General features: G+C 39.3%; 1 protein-coding gene across 1 annotated transcript in view; it reads right to left on the reverse strand.

Annotated features, from left to right (window-relative positions):
- The window catches only part of LOC310719198 (calcium-activated potassium channel subunit beta-4-like), a 41,385-nt gene extending 25,980 nt beyond the window's left edge, over positions 1-15,405 (reverse strand). The window contains exon 1 of the mRNA XM_083528665.1: positions 14,839-15,405. Coding sequence (XP_083384791.1) covers positions 14,839-15,174 — 336 coding nt within the window. The 5' untranslated portion in view covers positions 15,175-15,405. The remainder of the gene's footprint in view (positions 1-14,838) is intronic.
- Between the last annotated feature and the right edge of the window lie 449 nt (positions 15,406-15,854).

Raw genomic sequence — 15,854 nt, forward strand, 5'->3', positions numbered from 1 at the left:
AAAGATAACAGAAAAGGAAAAGAGGAGCGAAAAGGAAAAAAGGAAATGAGAAAGGGAAAAAGGAAAGGAGAAAGAAAGAGCGGAAAGGAAATAAGAATAGGAAAGGGAAAAGGATATGAAAAGAGAAGAAGGAAAGGAAAGACTATTGTCTACCCTCAGGATCCTTGGTATTTGGGGAACAGCATGGGAATGGTTTGCTTTCTACCTGAAAGGTCGCTCATAGGTAACATAGAGGGGGTCCACATCTGCCCTATGCAGACTCTCTACTGGCATCCACAAGGCTCAGTACTTGGTCCCCTCCTTTTATTCCTCTATACCCACTCTCTTGGTGAAGTCATATCCTCACATGGGTTTTCTTACCACTGCTATGCAGATGACACTCAACTCATATTTTTTTGCCCTCCCTCAGATACCACAGCTTCCGCTCTGCTCTCTGCATGCTTGGCGGACATATTTTCATGGCTATGTGCTCATCAATTAAAACTCAACCCCAGCAAATCAGAACTGTTGGTCATCCCAGGTGATTCATCTCCAGGTCAGTATCTCCGAACATCTTTTCATAACTCTCTGCTCTCCCCTTCAGACACTGCTCGCAACTTCAGGGTAACTATGAACAATCAACTGTCTTTCTTACCTAATGTGGCTCGTTCTTGTAAATTTATTTTTAACAAATGGACCAGCACCTTCTTACCTCAGAGACCTAATCACTTTTCACACTGCACCACGCTGTCTGAGATCCTTTAGCACTACTCGACTTGTACCACCTTCTCTCAGGGGAAGAGGTAAGTGTTCTTCAAGGCTCTTCTCTGTTCTGGCACTGAGGTGGTGGAATGAACTTCCCATAGATGTCAGAACAGCCGAGTCCCTGACTAAGTTTGCATGGGCGTCTGCAATCTTGGTGTAAAGACATCAATCTCACGATTTTCCTCGTATCTCAAACGATATGACCTTCTGGCTGCCAGCCAGCACACATACAAGGTCAGACATTCAGCTGAATCTGCCCTGCTTGCAGTTAGCGGAGCTCTGCGAAAAGCCAGAAAAGTGCCCTCTGCTTTCATTCAACTTGTCAGCAGCTTTTAAAAGAATGAATCACCAGGTTCTCTTCTTTTTCAGACTTTGACAGCACTGCTCTGGCTTTCATGTAGGGGTCAGCTGAATCCCCTGACAACCTCAATACCGGACCTGGGGTTAATTCTTTGCCCCTGAGGTCAATTCTTTGGAAAAGGAACGAAAAGAGGGAAAAAAAAAAAAAAAAAAAAAGAAGAGAAGGAAACCGAAGAGAAAGGAAAATGGTAATAAAAAGAGAAATGGAAAGCACAAATGGAAAGAGAAGGAAAGAGAAAGAAAAAGGAGTCGGGGGAAGGAAAGAGAACGGAAAATCCCCAAATAGACCTGGTTGGAAAAGGTAAATGTTCAATAACTGGAAAAAGGTCAGTTCAATATAAATGCAAATGGTTTTGTATTGGAATGCTGAAGGTAATGGAAAAGGAAAAGAAATAGAAGAAAAGGATAAATGGTTTTGGATTGGGAAAAGAAAGAAAGAAAGAAAGAAAGAAAGAAAGAAAGAAAGAAAGAAAGAAAGAAAGAAAGAAAGAAAGAAAGAAAGAAAGAAATGGGAAGGGAGGAGAAAGAAAAGAGGAAATGCAAAGCGAAAGCGAAGAAAAGGGTAAGAAAGAGCGAGAGGAAAGAAAAGAAAGAAAGAAAGAAAGAAAGAAAGAAAGAAAGAAAGAAAGAAAGAAAAAAAGAAAGAAAGAAAGAAAGAAAGAAAGAAAGAAAGAAAGAAAGAAAGAAAGAAAGAAAGAAAGAAAGAAAGAGGTAAGTTAAAAGAAAGAAAAAGAAAGAAAGAAAGAAAGAAAGAAAGAAAGAAAGAAAGAAAGAAAGAAAGAAAGAAAGAACGAAAGAAAGAAAGAAAGAAAGAGGTAAGTTAAAAGAAAGAAAAAGAAAGAAAGAAAGAAAGAAAGAAAGAAAGAAAGAAAGAAAGAAAGAAAGAAAGAAAAAGAGGAAAGGGAGGAGAAAGATGTAAGGGAAAGAGAGAGAAAGAGGAAATGAAAGGAAGAAAGACGAAAGGGAAAGAAAAGAAAGAGGAAATGAAAAAGGAAAGAGGAAATGGAAAGAAGGTGAGAGAGAAGAAAAAAGGAAAGACAGAATAAGGAAATGAAAAGGGAGGAGCAAAGAAAGACAATATTGAATTATCCTTAGTGGTTCTGGATTGGAATGTTGAAGCACAATGATGCAAGATGTTGCGTGATGTTTTTTCGGGGGGAATCTCAGACGCTGGTGCTTTTAATAGTTTGTAGCTCGTAGACTGATTTTCCAAATGACCACGTGGATTTAAAGCACATCAGGCAGCAGGTCCGGCTACCGGATATTCCACTGTCCTTTCTGGAGTCCCAGTCCGGGTATATTCATAATGGGCGCCATTATGGAAATGTCTTGAATGGGGCGATTGGCCAGGGGATGATTTGTCTCGGATAAGGAGCTGTGAAGTGTCGCATCTGCTAAATGGGGAATGTTGTGATGAATCACTGCACCAGTGCAGACGAAGCGAAACAAACGAAATAAAATGGGGCTGATTTTCATTCCTGTCCTGTAACGACTGGGATCGGCCAATCACACAGATTACATTTTATATGCTGAAACGTTTCCTACCAGAGGTATATATACACACACACACACACACACACACACACACACACACACACACACACACACACACCAAATCAAGCAATCCTGTTTGGGCTTTTTGAAAAATGACTTGGCGTTCAAAGCGTCTGCTCATCAACTCGGCACATTTCTCTCCCCGCTCTGATTCGCTGGAGCTTTCTGATGTTAAAAGACCTATGAGTCAGAAGCCCCTCCGTTCCAAATCCTAAACAGCTCGCTGAGAGTACGGAAATCCAAATGTTCACACTCATCAGCGTTGCCAATCCGCCCAGCAGCATGTCTCTGGAAGGTGAGAGAAGGAAGAAAAAAAAAAAAAAAAAACGCCAGACCCAGAACAAACCATTTCCTTTTATGATATTTACGACATGTTCTGGTCTGGTGTAAAGTCGTTTACTGCACAGAGTCTATTTGCAGTTGAATCGGCTACATTTTGTTCGATTTTAACATTGCTTTTTACATCAGCTTTCAGTTGAATAGAACTTGTTATATTTAATACTATATATAACTTTTGTAATTTTTTTAAATATATTTTCTTTGTTGTTTTAACCCCTTTTTTTTGTTTTTTGTTTTTTATAAAAATTGATTTAACATTTAATTAGCCGACCCCTTGCAGTACCATCGTGGATCCCCTAGGGGTCCCGGACCGCTGGTTGAAGATACATTAGGAAATCCTCATTGATCACCTTGTGTAGTAATGTTCAGGTCCTGCCTCCGCTAGAAGATGACCTTGAATTTTATTTCTCAAATTGTCTCAATGCAGCTTAACAGAACTTAAAAATAAATGTGAATGTTTAAAAAATAAAATAAAAGTAAATATTTATCCCTGATGATGAAGCCTGGGGCGACCGTGGCAAGGAAAAACTCCTTAGAGTCGAGTCGAGTCGAGTCGAGTCAAGAGGCTTTTATTTAGATGAATGAGGAAGAAAACCTTAAGAGGAACCAGACTCAAAAGGTGAACCCATCCTCATTTGGGTGACATCAAGAGTGTGATTATAAATTCTCATAAAGTTGCTCAACATCTGAGATCATCATAGATCCCACACCAGCTTCTCCATGCCAGAACTTTGAAACATTGAAAGAGGTGCAAATTCCAAACCCTAGATGAAGTGGGATCCAAATGGCGCTGGTACGTCTTTAGATGGTGCTTGATGGTTGCAAGGTCTGCATCTACTTCTTGGAAGTTCCAGAATCTTCACGCTGTGGGACACAACCGGAGTTGGCACAACCTCGGGATGGGGAGAGAAAGAGAAGCAGTGGAGAAGAATTAGCGTAGCTGTTCATTTTATTAACAAGGGTCTTCTTCTTTTCCAGATTTGTTCACGCTTTCGGTAGGAAAACATATTTCATTGTTACGCCGTAGACACACGGTATTTTAAAAAAATGACCGAAATTCTAAGAATGAAGTCTAAATATTTAGAGAATAAAATCGAAATTACAAGAATCAAGTCGCGATATTTTGTGAATCAAGTCGCCATATTTGGAAAATTAAATAGAAATTTTAAGAATAAAGTCGCAATTATAAGAATAAACTGAAATTAGGAAAATAAAATATCAATCAGGAGAATTAAATAGAAATGAGGAAAATAAAGTTGTAAAATTTCGGGGGAAAAAGTCGTAGCGAAACGAGATTAACGTCATTTAGATTTTTTTTTTTTTTAAACACAGAATTGCAAGAAACCGTACGCTGTTTTTCATAAAGTAGATGTGGAGGATTTGATCAAAAGTCTACTTTAAGTTCAGATTTAGCAATAAGGAAATCGTTGTCTTTTGGCGCATCAGCACGGAGTAATAATCAGTAAACGGACACTGCAGCGGTTCTAGTAGGAAACTTAATTTCATCAGAAATAAAAAAAATCTGACAGACTTTCAGGAAATTGGCTGTTTTGCGGAACGCTTGGTAGTGTCTGGCATGTTCTCCAGCATGTTCACCCAAATAGATTTTTATAGGTTTTTCAGTTTCATCTCTTTTAAACATGCTAGTAGGCGGACTGGCTATAAAAAATTGGCCTTAGGTGTGATGGAATGTGTGAATGTGTGTGTGAATGTGTTTTGTGTTGGACAGCTTTTGTTCTTTAGGCCCAGTTTTTCCAGAGATATTTCAGTTTCACATAAATACTGATGATGATAAAGTGCTTGCTGAAGATGAAAAGAAAGAAAGAGGAAACAAATAAATAAAAGAACAAATGAAAGGGAGAACAAACGTATAAAAAACCGAAACAAAAGAAAGGACAAACAAACAAAAGAAAGAACAAACGAATGAAGGAAACTGAGAATGACAAAAGAGAGAAAATAGGAACAAATGAACAAAAGAAAAATAAGAACAAAGAAACAAAACATTTAAACAGAAGGAAGAACAAATAAATGGACAAACAGGAGAACAAACAATTAAAGCACAAGCAAAAGAAGAACGAACGGAAAAAAGAGCAAACAAATGAACGAACCAACCAACCAAACAAATGAACAAAGGAAACTAAGAATTAACGGACAAAAGAATGAAAGAAGAAACAAATGAACGAAAGAATGAACGAATAAACAAAGAAAGAACAAACCAAAGAAAGAACAAGAACAGAAAAAGAACGAGCGAAAGAAAAACAATGAATGGTCAAAAGAACGAGCAAATAAAAAAAAACAATGAACGGAAAAAAAAGAGCAAACAAACAAACGAACAATACAAAGAAAGAACAAACAAAGTAAAAATTGAATGAAAGAACGAAGGAAGGAAAGACCAAAAGAAGAACAAATGAACAAAATAAACAATTTACGCACGGACGAACAAAGAACTAACAAACAGGAGAAAGAACAAATGAACGGACAAACATAAAACAAACGGAAAAAACAATGAACGGAAAAAAGAGCAAACAAACGAACAAAACAAAGAAAGAACGAACAAAGTAAATATTGAATGAAAGAACGAAAACAAAGGAAAAGCCGAAGGAGGGATGGACAGAAGAAAGGACAAATGAATGGACAAACAAAAGAACAAACAAACAAACAGAACAAAACAAACAATATAAAACAAAAGGATGAACTAAGGTAACTTAAAATGAACAAAAAAAAGAACGAAAGTAGGAAAAAATAAACAAAAGAATAAACGAACATAGAAAAAAACAAACAAACGGACAAACAAAAACAAACAAACAAAGAACGAACAAAAGTAAAACAACGAGCGGAAGAATTTGCGAACAAATGAACGACATAAAGAAAAAGAGAACAAAGTTAATATTTAATGAAAGAACGAATAAACGAAAGAAAGAAAGAAAGAAAGAAAGAAAGAAAGAAAGAAAGAAAGAAAGAAAGAAAGAAAGAAAGTTTATGCTGCTGTTAACATTAGCCCTGTCTGAGAAAAGTATTCGTTCTCATTGTTTACTTTCTCATTGATTTCTATTTGACGTCTGCAGAGCAGCTTTCAGGCATCGATTTCTAAAAGACCTCCACGGTAGTTCCATCTTCAGGTAAGAGAGTAGGAAAACAACTTGCTAAACTATTTCACTAGAATGTTCCATCAGCCCAGGACAGGAGGTAATGCCCCCACTTTGGGTTTTACAGCTGAAAATGACCCACCTAAAGTAAATATACCATACGCACCAGAACCATCAGGTTCAGGGACGACTTTTTTCCATCCACCATCACCCTACTGAACTCTTTACTACACCATTAAATCACTGTATAAACACTGTATCTAACTTTTGTACAGTTTTACATACAATGTACATATTGCAATTGTATACCCCCCATTTTCCTTACATATTGTGCCTTACATACTCACATCTGCACACATCCATCCATCCATCCAAGTGGGATACATACTGTACACCAGTGGTATGTACACCTTCTCTAATGGCCTGAACACTATCAGAAACACTGACCTACATTTACAAAATAAATTTTAATATTTGTTCCATGAAATTGTATTCATTTATTCCCAACAGTTTATTCTCTTCATTTCGTAGCGTTTCTCTCGGCTGCACTGCTTCCAGTACGTGTATGTGGATGTTAGGTTTTTTTTGACCAATCAGATTTCAGCCTCTATGTGCTGCCATGTCAATCTAATCTCCCCAGAGCCTTCAAAGTCAGTACTGCTGGCCATTTTACCTCAGTCTCAATAAGAAATAAATCCGTTTCTTTAACCAATCAGAATTCATATTCGCCTCACAATACCGTCAGCATTTGTCCGTCCTCTGATTGGTTGGTCAGAGGGAAACCGTTACAGCCAAGTTCAACTGGCAAAACACATCTGTACCGCACTGAACACATGAATACATCAGAGTTAGACTGTTTTATGGCCACAATGGATAACGGAGGAAGAGAAAAAGATTTGGTCTCGGACATTCTTAAAAATCCATTTTGAAGAAAAGCTAGACATTGTGAGAAGAGATCAGCCAACCCCAAAGCTAGCTAGCTTGTCTCAGCCTGGTAAAGTCTGGTTTGTTTGTTTAAAAAAATGTAATTCTATCATTATGAGAATAATGTAAAAATAAATATATAAAAAAAAATATTTATTTTTTTATATATTCATTTTTACATTATTCTCATAATGATAGCATTAAGTAAGAATATTTATAGGATAAATTAAAAATTATGAGAATAAAGTCAAAATATTTTAAAAATTAAACCTAAATATTTTGAAAAGGTCGAAATATTTAAAGAAAAATAAAAGTCGAAATATTTTGAGAAAAAAAAGTCGAAATATTTTGAAAATAAAGTCAAAATATTTTGGGAATAAAGTCGAAATATTTTGGGAAATAAAAATTGCAATATTTTGAAAAATAAAAATCACGAGGATAGTCAAAATATTGGATTTTTTTTTTTTTCATTTTCATTTTAAAGTCGAAATATTAAATATATACTTATATAAAGGAATATATGTATATATGAAATATATACTTAATAGCTTTACAATTTATCAGCATTTATCATCCTGACATTTTCTCATTATTGCTGAGGCGTGGGTTAATTACTGTTACATTAACGAGCTTGTGTTGATTATTGACACCAGGCATTTTTATTCGCAAATTCATCTCTATTGTTTACGCATATGTTGGTGCAATTGGCGTGTTCAAGCCTGAGCTGCTGCAGTTGGGCCCTTGAGCAAGGCCCTTAAACCCTCTCCGGCATAATCGTTAACGTCACGATTTATTGATAAAAATTTTTAAAAAAGTGTGCATCAGATACAAGTTGGCATTTGTATCACAATAATCCCATTTTCTGGTTTAAGAGCCTCCAGTCTTCTGGGAAGATGTTCCACTAGATTCTGTGGAGATTTTTTTTGTGATTTCCAGGCACAAGGGCGTAAAATCAGGTAGGGTGATGAGGTCTGGGATGCAGTCAGTCTGTGCCACTCAGGCTCTTCCACTTCAACTCATGATAAGCAGATCTTCATGGAGCTGGATCAGGGTCGGGTCTCCTGAGGGTAACATTTTATATTACCGCATCTAAAGACATCCTATTCAATAGTGTGCCTCAAACTTAGTTTTGGGGGATTTTTCTGGACGTCTATGACAACTGGACCTCACAAATACCCCTTATTTACTTAACCACTATTAGCACCATTGGTTCCATTGCATTCTATTGTATTTTGAAAAGCTTCTCAAAAAACTTTGTTGGAGTTTTTTTTATTCCTCCATTTCCTCTGACAGAACTGGTGTACCTCAGGTTTATAGGCCTTGTTGCTCAGACGCTTTTTTTTTTTACTCCACAAATTCAGGTCACAGGCTTTGTGTTGGCCGCGCCGATACTTTCCTTGTTGTTTGTCTTCAAGCCAGTCTGGTGGTATATTTAGGATTATTGGCCTGCTAGAAGACCCAGTTAGGACTGTCTGGTGTCTCCATTATTTCTACATACCTTCCCCAGAATGCAAAATATGAGCTGTTTAATACCAAATGAAACAAATCCTTTTATTTTCTGTAGACTTCAGGACCTTAATAGGGCCATCAGGTGAAGCACGTAACCAAATAATGACTACACTTTGAAGAAGAACGAAAAAAAGAGTCATCATGGCAAATATACATTAGATTGGAATTCTTTCTTTCTTCACATATACCAGTTTGTTAGGAAGCCATGATACAGCACAGAGGGTCAGGGCCCTGCTCATGGGCCCCAACAGTGGAAGCTTGGTGATAATGGGTCAGAAGAACAAGTTGTCTCAAAGAGTGATTCGTTCGTTTGAACAAATCCTTAATGTGACTTAGAAGAACGAGTCCTCTTAAAAAGTGATTTGTTCATTTTGAACGAGTCTTTACTCGTTCTTCTGAATCACATTAAAGACTCGTTCAAAATAAACGAATCACTATTTGAGACAACTTGTTCTTCTGAGTCACGTTAGTCTCAGAGAGATTTATTCGTATGAACGAGTCTTTAATGTGATTCAGAAGAACGAGTTGTCTCAAATATTGATTTGTTAGTTTAAAACAAATCTGTAATGTGACTTAGAAGAAGGAGTTGTCTCAAATAGTGATTCGTTCAATTTGAATGAGTCTTTAATGTGACTTAGAAGAACCAGTCGTTTTGAGAGATTCGTTCGTTTGAACAAATCCTTAATGTGACTCAGAAGAACGAGTTGTCTCAAAAAGTGATTCGTTAATTTTGAACGAGTCTTTAATGTAACTCAGAAGGACGAGTCGTCTTTGAGTGATTTGTTTATTTTAAACAAGACTTGTTCAAAATGAACGAATCACTATTTGAGATGACTCGTCCTTCTGAATCACAAAGAGTCATTCAAAATGAGCAAATCACTCTGAGACGACTCGTCATTCTGAGTCAAATTTAAGACTTGTTCAAAATGAGAGAATCACTATTTGAGACGACTCGTTTTTCGAAGTCAAATTAAAGACTCGTTTAAATTGAACAAATCACTTCTCCACAACTCGCATTCTGTGTCAAATAAAAGACTCGTTCAAAATGAATGAATCACTATTTGAGACGACTCGTCTTTCTGAATCACAAAAGACTCATTCAAAATGAGCGAATCAATGAGACGACTCATCATTCTGAGTAAAATTAAAGACTCATTCAAAATGAAAAAATTACTCAGATTACTGTATGATTGTGTAGACAGAGTTTTCTAAAGGGATCGGAGGAATTTGATAACCATACGATTCTACTGACTGGAGCCTTTTTCACGTTCAATGTGTAAAGCTTTCTGGTGCTACAGAGGGAGGAAGGCTGCCAGATTGGCTGAAATAAAGTGGGAAATTTGAGGAAACGGAATTGCAAAAACTAAAGCCAGAATTAGGCAAAGATTTTTTAGGCAAAGAAGTGGCGGAAACATACTGTTTCCAGAGCGCTCCAGAATTTAGCGGGTGGTGCGTCATTAATAATGGTCCGTGGGGAAACACGGTGCTTCCTGTGAAGCTTAAATGGACTTACCGAAACAAAATAATTTGCCTTGGCACATTTTCGGAATTATAAAAATATATACTGAAAAGCTTGATGCTGCCCTTCTCCCAGTGTGTGTGTGTGTGTGTGTGTGTGTGTGTGTGTGTGTGTGTGTGTGTGTGTGCCTGGCTTAGCGAGGAATCCACCCAAAGCACGACTCATCCTCTGTATAAATAGAACATGACTGGGCTCGTGCTTCTTCAACGCTCAATGAAAAGCATGGCAGTTCTACATGACCTCGTAACCATGGCGACAAAAAGAGCGCCACAACAATGAGAAAAAAACAAAAACAAACAGACACGTGCGCGTGCTCAGCGTGAGCGTGACGCTTTGAGAACAAAGACTGTAAACAACGGTTAAAAAAACTGAAAAATCACGATGGAGACTTTTACAAAAGCCGTCACGGGTCACGTCACTTCTCACCGAAGATGGAGGACGATGATGAATATCGTTCATCTCTGCTCTTCGTGAAGGCCATGGTCAGACGCGAGACGTGCGCGAGACGTAATCAGTAGACTCTCGATATACAACGCGGGTATCAGAGTCTGTTCAATTGTAGAACTGAACTTAATTATAGATTTGTGTGTGTGTGTGTGAGTTATATTTTTACCAGTAAATCGGTGTGTTGAATCAAATCAAAATCGAATCGCACTGCATCGTAATGGGGTGAATCGAATCGTAACGGTAGCTGCTTTATATGTATCATTAGTGTGTGTGTGTGTGTGTGTGTGTGTGTGTGTGTGTGTGTGTGTGTGTGTGTGTGTGTGTGTGTGTGTGAGATCTACCTGCCCATATATTAATAGACGACGGCCACCATAACAGTGATAATGTCATGCCAGTCAAATCCCACAGGTGATTTCATCAAGTCATTAGCCACTGCTGCTTACACAGACACAGACCTGCGCTCGTTACCATGCGTTCGGAAAGGTCAATTCTCCCGTCACGGGTTCACACACACACACACACACACACACACACACACACACACACACACACACACGCACACGCACACACCTACACACACTGAAAAAAGAATGACATACATTTCTATTATGAATATTAATTTCCTCTTCCTCATCATCCTCATCATCATCTTCATTATCATGATCTACATCATAATCATCATCTTCATCTTCATTATCATTCTCCTCCTCCTCCTCATTATTCTCTTCCTCATTATCCTCCACATCATAGAAATCATCATCCTCATCATCATCTTCATTATCATTTTCATTGTCCTCATCCTCCTCCTTCTCCTCATTATTCTCTTTCTCATCATCCTCATCATCCAAATCATAATAATAATCATCATCCTCATCATCTTCATCTTCATCACACAACCTTTCAGACCACGCCGGAGTGGCTGGGGGAAACACCCAGTCATGGGGTAACCCGAGCTCTGGTTCAACAGTTCCACCATTTCATAGCAGATTTTAGTAGGTACAGAACCCCTAGACCCCCTAGACCTTCAGTAGGTACAGAACCCCTAGACCCCCTAGACCTAACCCTAACCCTAACCCTAACCCTAGACCTTCAGACAATTCATCAAGTCTCCTTTCACTGGAACCACAGCTTCATCGCCCACATTGACCTCATCCGATGTTTTCTTTTTTTTTTTCATGCATAACAGTTTTCCTGGGGATTTGAAAAAATGTCTGTCTCATGAACGTCCCTACAAGTGTGAGACCAAATCTATGACAAAAAGATATTAAATCTGTATGAATAGATTTTTTAATCTAATCTCGGAATAGCTTATAATAGAAAAGATTATTTTGCTCAGTAGCTCCTGATTCCACAACATCAACTAACTGTATAAGAGTGTAGAAAGAACATTTACTCATAATCTCACACTGCTCATGTTAGTTCTCACTCTCCAGTGTTCTGTATTGTTTTATGATTTAAAATTGAACCCTTGATATCACTCAAATAAGGATGGGTTCCTTTTTGAGTCTGGTTCCTCCCAAGGTTTCTTCCTCATAACATCTAAGGGAGTTTTCCCCCCCCCCCCCCCCAGGCTTCTTCATCAGGGATAAACACACATCATTCAATTCAATTCTTAAGTTCTGCTTTGAGACAACGTCCATTGGGGAAAAAAAAGCAGTGAAGATCGGGATCGAGCGCGAGCTCCATTTCGAACTTGTTTCGATCTGCGCTTGGCGTATCTTCTCATCACCAACATGCAGTTCAGCGTCGGTTCATCAGCAAGCAAAACATTTAGAGAAGAATTAATGATGGAAGAAACTCCAGACTCAAACTCGTTTGCGTGACTTTTGTTGAAGTACGGTAATCCCCACCCGCGATAGGGGAAAATCCATGAAATGGCAACCCAATAAATAATTCGATATTTTACTCACCAGTCAAGATGCAACTTGAACGATAAAGATAATGCAATAAATGTGCGGTAGTAATGATGATGAAGGTGATGATGAAATGAATGTACCGCGTACCCGAGAAGAGCATCACAGCACTCTTCCGATTGCTGATTTTTTTAGGCTGGAAAACGCTTATTTTGTCCATACGCTGTGTTTGGGGACGAACCACCACTTACAGTAGGGTTTGGAAAAGGTCCATGGAAAAGATCCATGAAGTTCCTGAGCAACTCAAGAACTTTGAGGATAAATTTAGACTGTCTGCTACAATGGATCAGGATCACAGGATCCATGAATAGTTTATCACACAAATCACTGAACCTCGACAGCGATGGAACTGTGTTGAGGATGAGGATTGACGTTTTGAGTCTGGTTCCTCTGAAGGTTTCTTCCTCATGCCATCATCCCAGGAAGGTTTTTCTTGCCACAGTCACCACTGTCTCACTCATTAGGGGATCAACTGACAATTATAAGGAACGAACGAAATATAACTTCGTATTACATTTTTTTTAATTGAATTTAATTGAAAGCTCAGACGTTCCAGTACTTTTGGCTCGTTAATCTATTATCCAATACCGATCACTGAGTAAAAAAAAAAAAAAAAAAAAAAAAGAATATTTGACACTCAGTAGTCCAACATTCATGCAAATGCTAAGGAGTTCCCTGCAAATGTTGCCATGGGAACCAGGTGAGGCTTTGTGGAGCCGGAGCAGACGTGGCCCGGCGTTGCCATGGCACTACTACGTCCATGTGGAACGACTAGACGAGAGGGAAGAAGCAGTGGGAAAGTTCAAGCAGGAATCATGTTGTGCATGTAGGTCATATTATAGTTTATTCTATTCTATTTTATTATGTATTATTATATTACATTTTATTTTGTATTATATTCTATTCTATTTTATGTATCATATTATAGGATATTTTATTATGCATTATATTATATTCTATTTTATTATGAATTATATTTTATTACAATATATTATGTATTATTATATTAAATTTTTATTATGTATTATATTATATTCGATTTTATTATGTATTATATTGTATTTTATTATGTATTATATTGTATTATATTTGCTTCCATATTTCAGAGTGCAGATCCACCAGGATGTATTAACCCGGGTTTGTCAGTGTGTATTCCCGGGATTATCCGCTGGTACATGTGACCAACGTCTTTAATAATCCCATCTGAGCCGTTAATCCGCGCTCGCAGACAATGACCTAAATGATTTATTTATTTTTTTAAATACTGACTCTGATTTACCGTCTGAGTCGAAATCATTAATTGTACTACTGCAGGAAAAAAAAGTGATTCAGCTGATGCATTCGGTGTATGGAATCTTTAATGAAGAGTGATGGTATTAAGAATATCAAGTAGACGACACACACACACACACACACACACACACACACACACACCTGATTTGTTACATAATTCACATTTTTTTGCTTTTTGCCCCGAATACCTCATTTTGAATTCATTAAGTGTTATGTATCATTCCCATACCATCATGTTTTGGTTTGATGTGACCCTGAAATGCTGAATCTATTCATTCCTAGCAACATCACTTTTTGGTTTCTTCCAAATTAATGAGCCAGAAGTGGAAGTGGTGATGGAAAATACAGCCTAGGATGGTATCATGAAGCCTGGAGAAACATTGTGAGGAACCGAATCGCACTGAATGTCTATTTTTCTTCGTTCCATCATTGTTGAGGACACTTTTTTTATCCCTAATTGTCCATCATGGACCATTGCAGTAGATTTCTATTAATCACAGCCCAAATCCATGTTCATGGTTCTCGAGATCCACAGCAACCTCATGTGGTGGAACCGTCCTCAGCTACAGCGAGCGGACTCCAATCCAAGAGATCCAAAGGATGGTCCTGATTGAAGAAGGGAACCGGATCATACAAGAAGGGGAAAAGAATCCACTCAGGTTGTGCTTCAAGTTGGGTGAATGCGTGTGCGTGTGTGTGTGTGTGTGTGTGTGTGTGTGTGTGTGTGTGTGGGTGTGTGTGTGTGTGTGTGTGTGTGTGCGAGTTCAGTAATGAACTGAAGATTTTTTTAACCAACACGACCAGGATAAAGCAGCTAAAAGAACCTAAAAATAAACTGGGGTGGTTTTTAGATTGGATCATCACAGCTTTCCGATTCTGGTCCTGAAAAAAACTCATGTTCTGTTTCACACACACACACACACACACACACACACACACACACACACAAACTCAGATGTTAAAAGGATGATAGTTAATGAAATGTTTGGAGTATGGAGAACATTACAGATGTGCAGGATAGGGCAGAGGCGGGACCAGGAGGAGGACCAGAGTGAGAAACCTGTGGATCAGGTGGATGAGGGAGATCGTTATGGAGCCCCTGGATGCAGAAAAAGGGGGTGAACTTCGAAGTGCTAGAACGTTACAATACCTTGGGGTTGAGGAGCAGCTGCTGCTCGTCGTAGTGGAGCAGCGCGGTGGCGCCGGACGCCGAGTTGTTGACGAAGATCTGCAGGCAGGGGTAGAGTGAGGTGCCGCGGCAGTCCGCTCCGCACGTAAACACGCACTCGAAGCGCTCGTCCAGGCGCCGCACGCTCAGCACCGTGCAGTTGGCCGGGCGGCTGCGGAGACTCTGGAGCGCCGGATTCAGCCAGCACAGGCACAGGATGAAGAGCGACAGCACGCCGCACGCGATCAGGAAGAGGCCGAGCCGAATGCTGCGGTCCTCCGCCTCCGAGTACTCGTACGAGACCCGGATCTTCGCCATCGCGCGGTTCGGGGGAAGGAAAGGTCCATAAAACGCCGCGGCGCAAAGCGGACACGAGGCGGACGCTTCTGGAACTTCAACTGCGAACCGAGAGCGCGCATCCACAACACATCCTGCTGCGTGAGTCTCTGTCTCACTGTGTGTGTGTGTGTGTGTGTGTGTGTGTTTGCGTGCAACTTGGTAAAAAACCCACCGCTCGCTCCTCCCTTTTACGCGTCCAACTCCTGATCCCGATTTGGATGCATGGCAGATCCAGGTGATGGAGATGGGCTTTTCTACCATCTCCTAATGAAGAAGCTGAGTCCCCATGGAGAATCTCCTGTGGAGGTGTGTCCTCATGGAGAAGCTCATATCGATCTGTGTCACTTGATAGAGAAGCACCTGTGGAGCTGAGTCTCCATGGAGAACCTCTCGAAGAGCTGTGTTTCCATAGCTTCTGTGGAGTTGTCTCGATACACAAGGACCAATAAAGCCGAGTAAAGCAGAGAAGCTCCTGTGGAGCTGAGTCTTAATGGAGAACCTCTCGAAGAGCTGTGTTTCCATAGCTTCTGTGGAGTTGTCTCGATACACAAGCACCTATAAAGCCGAGTAAAGCAGAGAAGGGTCTACCTAGAGAAGATCCTGTGGATTTGTGTTTCCATAAAAAAAAGCTGTATTTCCAAGGAGAAGCTCCTGTAGGG

Source organism: Silurus aristotelis, assembly GCF_946808225.1.
Source record: "Silurus aristotelis genome assembly, chromosome: 24".
NCBI lineage: Eukaryota > Metazoa > Chordata > Actinopteri > Siluriformes > Siluridae > Silurus > Silurus aristotelis.